The sequence below is a fragment of the Cyclopterus lumpus genome, chromosome 6 (assembly GCF_009769545.1).
Source record: "Cyclopterus lumpus isolate fCycLum1 chromosome 6, fCycLum1.pri, whole genome shotgun sequence".
Lineage (NCBI taxonomy): Eukaryota > Metazoa > Chordata > Actinopteri > Perciformes > Cyclopteridae > Cyclopterus > Cyclopterus lumpus.
In genome coordinates, this window is record NC_046971.1 from 6748531 (window position 1) to 6758345 (window position 9815).

The 9815-nt window shown below is 44.5% G+C and overlaps 2 protein-coding genes across 2 annotated transcripts; both read left to right on the forward strand.

Moving 5' to 3' along the window:
* The first annotated feature begins 272 nt into the window (after window positions 1–272).
* yars2 (tyrosyl-tRNA synthetase 2, mitochondrial) lies at window positions 273–5176 on the forward strand. Its single transcript, XM_034534846.1, has 5 exons — window positions 273–1077; window positions 1602–1769; window positions 1927–2082; window positions 2327–2497; window positions 3334–5176. Exons 1-5 carry the CDS (start codon window positions 290–292, stop codon window positions 3491–3493), a joined length of 1443 nt encoding a protein of 480 aa, XP_034390737.1. The 5' UTR covers window positions 273–289; the 3' UTR covers window positions 3494–5176.
* A 64-nt stretch (window positions 5177–5240) lies between these two features.
* Window positions 5241–9591, forward strand: cdkn1bb (cyclin-dependent kinase inhibitor 1Bb). The gene is made up of 3 exons (XM_034534847.1): window positions 5241–6112; window positions 6405–6532; window positions 8185–9591. The coding sequence occupies exons 1-2, from the start codon at window positions 5668–5670 to the stop codon at window positions 6518–6520; spliced, it is 561 nt and encodes a 186-aa protein (XP_034390738.1). The 5' UTR covers window positions 5241–5667; the 3' UTR covers window positions 6521–6532; window positions 8185–9591.
* Window positions 9592–9815: the final 224 nt, after the last annotated feature.

The following is a 9815-nucleotide window of genomic DNA, read 5'->3' on the forward strand; positions in this document are numbered from 1 at the left end:
AAACCTGCAACGTTCAAGTTCCTATACAAATCCATTTAAATTATTTATTTACAGTAAACCCACACACTGCACAGAGAAATGGTCTGGAGCAAGACGCCCCCCCCCAAGTGGTTAAATGACCTCCAGTAAACCTAAAGAGTACACGGTGCCCGACAGTTGACCACAATGCATCACTCCGTTTTCATTGCGCTTCCGCACCAGCGCACTAGAGGCGCTGTACTCATAACTGTCCGCGATTCTAAATCTCGACTCCGCCTCCGAGTTCCACTTCCGGTCGCATTTGTCCAACATGGCGGCGTCCATGGCGAGTACCTGCTGTCACGTATCGCGGCATGGAGCGTGTATTCTGCGTGGACGAACGAGCCTTCGCCTCACGCTCGGGTGTAAACTGCACTGTTCTTCGCCGGCACTCAACGGACTGCTCTATTCTCTGAATAAACGCGGTGTTCTGAAGGAGTCTTTCCCGGAAGACGCCGCGCAGGACCGGCTCCCTCGGTTGCTCCAGTCCGGCGCTCAGACCGCCTACTGCGGCTTCGACCCCACGGCCGACAGCCTCCACGTGGGCAACCTGCTCGCGATCGTCGGCCTGCTGCACTTCCGGAGCGCCGGGCACCACGTCCTCGCCGTGCTCGGAGGGGCCACGGCGCTCATCGGGGACCCGAGTGGGAAAACGAGCGAGCGAGAGCCGATGTCTGCGGACGCCGTGGAGGCGAACACCCGCAGCATCCGGGAGAGCATCCAGAGGATTTTCGCCAACCACGAGGTGTACGTGCGGGACGGTTCCACAAAACTGGGCACGTTGACTGTGCTGAACAACCTGAGCTGGTACAAGAACTGGGGGGCGGTGGACTTCCTGTCGGAGGCCGGACGCCACTTCAGGATGGGCACCATGCTCAGTCGCCACAGCGTGCAGTCCCGGCTGAAGAGCGCAGACGGTATGAGCCTCACCGAGTTCACCTACCAGGTGTTCCAAGCCTATGACTTCCACCACCTGAACCAAATATACGGCTGCAAGATTCAGCTCGGGGGCACCGACCAGCTGGGCAATTTGATGTCTGGCCACGAGTACATTCACAAGTAAATGTCCATCCTACTACTTGTGTGAATTGTAAGGAGTTCCTCTTCGATTCTGCATGCTTACAACCTGCACAGTTCAAAGGTTGACAGACTTTATATTGATTTACTGCTTCGTGGTCACCTGACAAGTTCAAGCCTCCAAGGTGAATAACGGGAGTCTTCAGAAAAAGCCCTGACTCCTATATTTGTTTATCGCTAAGCATCGTCTTTGAACTAGAGGTGATCTTATTTTTTTTTCTATCAGCTTATGATTTCCAAACCCCTGAACCCAAAGGGAAAATGTATGTCTGTGTATCTATCACCATATTAATGAAAGTGTCCATATACAAGTATATCACACACATAATACATAATCCTTTATTGATACTCATAATGATGTTCAGGACTGCGTTCGCTATTAAGTCGATCCAGCAAACTCTTCACACACCCACTGAACATTGGAGTTATTCACCAACGGTTTTTTTTTCTTCTATACAACCGGCATGCAACACTTTTTTGTTAGTAAATCCTAATTCCTCCTGCAGAGTGAGCGGGGAGGAGGTGTACGGCCTCACCGTCCCGCTGGTGACCAGCTCCACCGGGGACAAGCTGGGGAAGACGGCCGGCAACGCAGTGTGGCTCAACAGAGACAAGACCTCTCCCTTTGAGCTCTACCAGTTCTTTCTCAGGCAGCCTGACGCCAGTGTGGAAAGGTAGCTGAAGATGAGGCCGGAGGGTTTTGCCATATAAAGACCCGAAAGCATCTCGTCAATGGTTGCTCATACACCCATCGACTCGTCCTGCTTTTGAACATCCGTGTATGTATTCTGTGACCCGAGGCTGAGGTGTATTGCGTGGGCTTTTTCGAAGGTACCTGAAGCTGTTCACCTTCCTGCCTCTGGCCGAGGTGGAGCGGCTGATGGAGCAGCAGAGGGAGGACCCGGGGAAACGCCTCGCACACAAACGGCTGGCCGCAGAGGTGACCAAACTGGTGCACGGCAAGGAGGGCCTCGAGAGCGCAAAGAGGTCAGAGCACGCTGCATGCTTTTTGCAGCAGAGTGAGCTATTTAATGATATTTATTTGAATATAATTAAAAACTAATTTAAATGCTGTATTTTATTTGGGTTAAAGGCAGGTGGGATTTATTCAGTTGGAGAGTGAATGAGTGTAACTGAGGAAGGAACTCCACTGGGGTCCTTGACCTCCCGTGCAGAGGGGGTAATCTCACTATTCTGACAGGAAAAGTCACATTATGTATTTTTGCCGCAGATGTACCAACGCACTGTACCACGACAGCGTGCAGGCCTTGGAGGAAATGAGTGATGATGAGCTCCAGGAGCTCTTCAGGGAGGCGCCCTTCCACGAGCTGCTGTTGGAGCCGGGCACCACTGTGATTGACGCCTGCCGCCGGGTCCACGCCATCCCACAGGGACCCAGAGGGTAGGTGCTCTAGCTTAAAATCTTCGGCCCAAAAGACGAACGTCTGCCTTGGAAAATGCGCCGCTAACGTCGGTTGTTAGCTCAAGGTCATGCGGTGGAGGTTATATAAAACGGTTATATTAAGATCTGCGGCTTAAATCAATTCACTTTTAATTTTGGGGGTCAGTTAACTTTGTTGTTGCTGCTGATAAAACGCTGTGCTGTCGTTGCTGATTCGTGCCTCTGATTGGATTCTTCTTCCAGGGTGGACATTACCGGTAGTTGAGAAGAAATTGAACTAGATTCCCACAGTCTGCTTATATGATAGTTAAATGTCCACGAAAAAAAAAATACATACAGAAAAATTTCAAAAATGATTCACCAATGAATCATACAAGCAGTGCTTCTCATGACATTTAGAGCAGGCAGCCAGAATGTTTTCCACCACTGTGAGGACGTGAGCCAGAGCCAGCTCGGTGTCATTGAATGCGGGCTGTACCCTCTTAGCTGATTAGTCGTTTTGGTTTTAGTCAAAATATTCAAAAGCTAGATGCAAATTCTGTGTAAAATCATTCGACGTCTCCAACAAAGGGGGTTGTAAGCCATAAGCAAGGGCAAGGGCAAAAGCAGCCTCTGCACCCGGTGTCACAAAGTCAAAGTATGGTTTTAATAGTCTACAGAGAAGTCTGGACATTTGAGTCTGTAAAAGTGTATAAAATGTGTATAAATGGGTGACAATCGGATACCTGTTCATGTTCACGATGCATCTTTCAGCCATGCCAGGTGATGCCGTGCCTGTTTCAGGTTATGTTGAGGAGACCCTGGGGCTCACTGACCGCCGGCATGTTTGTGCGCAGGTATCAGATGGTTTCAGACGGAGCCGTGTGGATCAACCACAGGCGGACGGACAAACCCGAGCAGCTGCTGATCCCCAAACTGCATATCCTGTCGAATGGCCTCTCCTTGCTCCGAGTGGGCAAGAGGAACTTCTACATCATCAAGTGGCTCGCTCTCTGAGGCTGTGTGCTCTCGCAAAAGGGACCAGTTTGACCTGTGACGGCCCTGCCGGAAAGGTAGGCCACTGGCAGGGGTCGGTGAGGAGACGTGGCTGGACTGACTTTTTTTTTTTTTTTAACATAGTGTTTTTGGCGTTGCGATTTGGCTATGGTTGTCAAATATAAATATGTAAATGTACAGATGTGACGTTTATTCAAAGCTATGGTATTAAAAGGCGCTTGATATACAGATTGTCGCCTGCTGACTTTGTACCGCCGCAGAGATCTCTGAAAGTGACCGCTAGAGGGCAGCATTGACCCAGTCAAGGGTGGCGCTTACAGGCACCCACAGCTGCAGCACATATCCTGCTGTGACCCCATCGGTGAATAATTGCCGACACTAAATTAAAATTGCATAATTTCTCGCAAATAGTTTATAGTTCTATTTTAAGCAAATCATGTTTTGTTTTTTTCCCCCTCTTATTTATTGTGAATATAAGGCCAACATCTGTCTTAGTGTGGCTGGGTTTTTTTCTGTCTTAGTGGTGGAAGGTGTAAATTGTACCAGAAAGAAACGTACGAGGTTTTGGATGATTTCCGAAATGAACTAATCTGGCTTGTAGATTATTTTTTGATTGCATAAATTTTATATTTCCATTAGTGGAATGTTTTTTTTCAATACTCGCTTTGGTTTTCCACCACAGCACAAACTTCTCACTGTGGTGTAAATAACCTAATAACATTCAGCATGCAGGGCCTTTGTCTGTCATTCTTAATTTAGTCTTTCTGGATTTTATTTTATTTGCATTTGCAGACTTCTTAAAGTGAAGATGTGCATCACTCTCTATTTATTGTACATCTGGTCATCTCTTTTTCTCCTGGGGGCTGGTGGAGATGAGGACATGGTCTGCTGTGTGCTGACCTTGACTTGCACATCTCAGCTCTAGGGAATGGGTTGTAATACCATATGGATACACGTTTACCCAATTTACAGATTTAGTTTTCAGCCAATGCTTGATAGTTTTGACATCGAGGCGGTATACCAACTGGAACAGAAAGCCAACACCTTGAAGCATCTATTCGGAAATGTAATTTATTTTAAAGAAAAATATTTAGAAGCATTTACCTTTTTTAACCGATTGAGAAAACCCCCTCCACACCCTATTTTTCTAAATCGTAATGCATATTTTCTTGGCAGCCGTTTGACTTTTGTTTTTTAATCTCTTTACAAATATATATATTTATATTTTATGATTTTCTATATGTATTAAATTTGGTTGGGGTTTAAAGTAGATGTAATAAGGTGTAGTTCATTAAAATGTAAAACAAAGACATGTTAAACTCTACCATGAAATGTACCTAGTTTTTTTTATTTACATTATACATGTCTGCCAGTTGACATTAAAATGCTAGCAAAGATAATGTTTTTCTTTAAGTTTACAGAAATAAATAAAAGTAAACTAATGAACATATATTTATTGTTGGACAAAATGCAATGTGTTTATGTGGGTGAAACAATCCTTAAAGTAGTGATGTACTGAAACTGTTCTGAGGACAGGCTGAATGTTTCAATTTATTATATTTTCGTTGCCAAAACGGGTTTTAACTTTTGAATAAAAACTCGTATTTGGTGTAATATGCAGACGTGCTGGATGTTGCAAGCCTGCCGCAACTAGCTAGTCCACCTTAAGAGAAGTAGGCGGGTCTAAGCGCATTGACCAATGAGCGGCCTTCCTTGCGTTTAAATAGCTCTGTGTCAATCATTTCACCCCCCTCCCCCTCCCCTCCCCTCCCCTCTAGTCAGGCTCCACTCTCAATCCCAAGTAACGCTACATCTCTCAATCGCCATATTGGGTACTGAGGTTTGTCCGCAGTTCCTCTCACTACGGGACGAAATTGACAGAGCGGCTTCAGTTCCTGGGCACTTTGTTTTGATGATCCGCGGAGACTACTTTTCGGCTTCAGAAACACCGCGGCCGTTACCGTTTCCAGCCCGACTAATGCATGGCATAAGTCGTTTTACGCCCGTTTTGGCTCCAGCTCAGCGTCGAGGAGATACCCGTTGTTTTTGAGCGGTGTAGGTTTTTTTGTGTTGGTTTTTTTTTCTTTCTTTTTGTTCACCCCCTTTTTCTCGTGAAAACTGGACGCTCCCGGCTGTTTGCAAAATCCCGTCTGTCTTTTGGAGGGTGGGAGAAAATGTCAGATGTTCGACTATCAAACGGGAGCCCGACCGTGGAGCGGACGGACTCCCGGGTGTCGGATCACCCGAAACCGTCGGCTTGCAGGAGCCTCTTCGGCTCGGTGGACCACGAAGAGTTAAGGAGGGATTTAAAGGGACACTTGCGGGAGATGGAAGAGGCTGCCTCCGCCAAGTGGGGCTTCGACTTCGCCAATCACACGCCGCTGGCCCACGGCAGGCTCGAGTGGGAACTAGTGGACTGCAGAGACGTCCCGAATTTCTACAACAAGCAGCCGCGGAGGGAGAAGGGCGTCTGCTCCGCCGGGAATAACAATGTGGACCTAAACGGGAATCATAGCTGCGTGGTGGTGGTGGCGTCGAGCGGGGACAGCGAGCGGTCCGACGGACAGATGGAATGCACGGAACAGTGCACCGGGCTGAGGAAGAGACCAGCGTGTCACGGTGAGTCGAGTGACTGAGCGTGTGCAAACAACGTGACCGTGTTTCTGTCTGTGTGTGTGTGTGTCTGTGTGTGTGTCACGTTCACGGGTAGTCGGTGCTCGTTTGCAAACATTTCGAGCGCGGCTGTTGTGTAACGCTCATTAAGGCACTGGAAATAATGCTTTATGCCTCCCCCCCCCCCCCCCCCCCATTTTATTGTGACATAAAGAAACTGCTTTTAAGCATAAGAGCAAACACGTTTATTTCGTATTTTTTTTTATACATATATTTTTTGTTCGCTTTGATTTTGCAGACCCTTCGGCCCAAAATAAGAGGTCGCACAGCAGCTCGGATGAGGTCACTTTTCGGAGCCTGAGCCACTCTACAGAACACACACCCAGAAAGACCAGTCCCAAGAGGCAGACGTGAGGTCGAGGGACGGTAAGGAACCTTTTTCTTTCTTAAATGTGCCTCTGCGTGGTGTAACTAGATGTATATGAGAGTCGGTGTAGATAAGTCTGTGTACGCCCCCTCCCAGCTGCAATTTAAACAAAGCACACTTTAAAAAAAAAATTTTTTAAACATTTATATTTTCATATTTCAGAGCTATCAGGTGGTGTCCTTAACGCAACCTAAATAGCGATGGAGTTTACATTATTATTTTAATTTGGATTTAATGAAAAATGCCGATTTGACGAGCTTTTTGTGTCCTCGCGGACGTTAACTCAGTTCAGTGAGTATTGTCGTAACATGGTGGTGGTGTGAGTAAAAGATTCACCGACAAGCTTTCAGTTTGTTTTTTTTGCACACGCAAAAAAAAACAAAAAAAAAAAACTCTGCAATGTGATCGATCCCAGAAGAGTTATGAGTAAAAACCAGAATAACACCCAAAAAACGTGGCTTCACTTTAGCACTTTTTTTTTTTTTTTACTACAGCCGCTGCCTGTCTGAGTTTCCGACTAAACTGTAAACAACAAGTGTGCTGAACAACAGCGTAGTAGTAACACGTCAGCAGCCACTGCCCTCAGAGCAGGGACGGGAAGGGGCAGGTCTCTCTTGCTGTGTGTGTGTGTGTGTGTGTGTGTGTGTGTGTGTGTGTGTGTGTGTGTGTGTGTGTGTGTGTGTGTGTGTGTGTGTGTGTGTGTGTGTGTGTGTGTGTGTGTGTGTGTGTGTGTGTGTGTGTGTGTGTGTGTGTGTGTGTGTGTGTGTGTGTGTGTGTGTGTGTGTGTGTGTGTGTGTGTGTGTGTGTGTGTGTGTGTGTGTGTGTGTGTGTGTGTGTGTGTGTGTGTGTGTGTGTGTGTGTGTGTGTGTGTGTGTGTGTGTGTGTGTGTGTGTGTGTGTGTGTGTGTGTGTGTTGCACACGCTTTGCACACACATCTGTCTCTCCCTCTCTCTGCTGCTGGCGCAGTGTGTGCAGAAGAGCCGTGCAGCTCTGAAAACCAAGTGCGCTTGTTGGCCAAAGCAGAGTGAGAATAGGCATGAAATCTGCATTGTCGTGGCAGGATGTGGAGACTGCAGTGCACCATAAAACACCAAAACTTGCCTTTTTTTAGCATTCTTTTGTATTTGTAGAAAGGGTGAAGTCGGAATGGCTAATATATGCATTTAGTACACTCGTATGTATGCAAACCCAGGAAAAACAAGACTTTTCTGTCTTGTTTTCTGAAAAATATCATATTTTGTACATACTAGTTTTTGCAGCTTCTAAAATATATTTTTAAAAATCCAAGTTGCAAGTGCTGCTGTATAATCACTCCACCTGCTAGTCTTATACCTATAGTATTGTTTGCAGTGTCACCTGAATGAGCGTATAAACAGTTCCTGCATCAGTTTAGTAACTCTCAGTGGAAATTGCAATGCGTTTTTGTTTTTTCACACTATATATTTTTGGATACTGTCTTGTTGCTTTCAAGGTGATCCTCCCCCTCTTTGTCCAACTGCAAGAGGACATAGTTTTCGTGTTTTTATCTGCACACTTTGCACAAAGCATTCTTGTTCGTGTCTATTGCAAGTGATGCTCGACGGTCAGTGTCTCAACCATGCCGACTCTTACTTTTTGTTTTTTTTGTTCTCTTTTTCTCATTTTTCCACAGGGCCGAAGATGCGTTTCCCTTTTCAAGTGGGGAAACCTCAGTGTTGGTCGATTTTTGGATGAGGAACTACACAGCATCAGAAACATATCAACTCTCCTGAAGACGGGGGTGGACGCTGTTGAAGCACTGAATAGAAACACTAAAGTTGTGGCACTCAATTAAAAAGTTACTGCCTCTAAAAGCAGTCAATGTAGCAGTGTGCAATTAGGTTTGATTTCCTTTTTTGCTCCTTTTTTTTCTCTTTTTTTTTTTTTTTTACTACCTGTGTGTAAATAAATATGCATATTATATTATATTTCTCTCCATATGTAGCACATAAGAAAACATTTTGATTTGAACACCAATCCTTTCTGTAAAAAGGTGTGAATTTTGATTTGACTTGAAGAATTGCAGTGTAGTTTGATACATGTTTCCAAAATGCTGTGCTGTGTTTAGTTTTTTTTCATTCTCTGAAAAGCATGCAACTTTGACACAATCCCTAATTGATACATTTAAAACAAAAATCATGGCTTCTTACAGTTTATCAGTGTATCTTCACTCCGTCATCTTCCTAACTCAGCAGTGAAGAACGGTACAAATGTAGCTCATCTGTTTTTTTTCCCCCCTTCCTCTGGTCACTTCAGTGTCACCAATTGCAGGTTTCTCCTATAAGATCCATTTCCCACAGGAAGAATAACAACAAAAACATACTATTTCTGCAAGGGTTTCCCTTACATCACCCAATATTAATTTTTTTAAATGGGTGCTTTTAGCATCAGTTGAATCCTGGAATATGATCAACGTATAATTTTTTTTTTTTATATATCAAGTTCTCCTGCACACCTCAGCCACATTGTGGTGTGTTTAATTTGGAGTTGTGAGGTACTCAGATATTGAAGGACAAAGACCATACAAACTGCACAGGTTGTGTTGTAAAGTCATCCTCTCCGTGACTATTTTTTTTTCTTCTGATTCTTCAGCCTTAATGCTCTCCAGAGGTTTTCTGAAAAGGCTTGCATGTCCTACAATACCAAATACATGGTTGCTTCAGTATGGTTGCGAGCACCGTCTGTGCTCCTTAATTTACTTCACTTTTCTTTCTTTTCTTTTTTTGGTGAAAAACTTAGACTTACATTTTCATTTGTGTTTTGTACTTGTTTCACCAATGTTGTGAGCCTGCTGAGGATGCAAACGTGAGCATCTAAAAGCTTCCCTTTATTTGCCTAAAGTGTGGGTTGTGTACACCTGGATGGAGAGAGAGAGAGAGAGAGACAGCGCAGCTTTTCTCAGAAATGCAGTCATCATGCCTGTGTATTTGTGTAAAACTTTGCTATGTACATACTTTTGTAAAAACACTGAGAAATTATACTAACTTATTTATGTCAAGCTTTTTTTTTTATGTAGAATAAAAAAAAAATGGGTTTTTGATTACGGTTATCCAAAGTGGCATTTACTTTATTATAATTGTCTTATTTTGTAAAAGCATATTTTTGGTAGTTTTTTTTTTTTTCTTTTTCTTAAGGTTGCAAACTGAGCCTGATAAAAAATATTTGATGTGCATTTTGTAATGTGTGGTTATAAAATGTGTTGCAATCAATTAAAAGAGAAAATTAAAATCTATCTTGTCTTTTGGTTGCTTTTTAAGCTTTGGT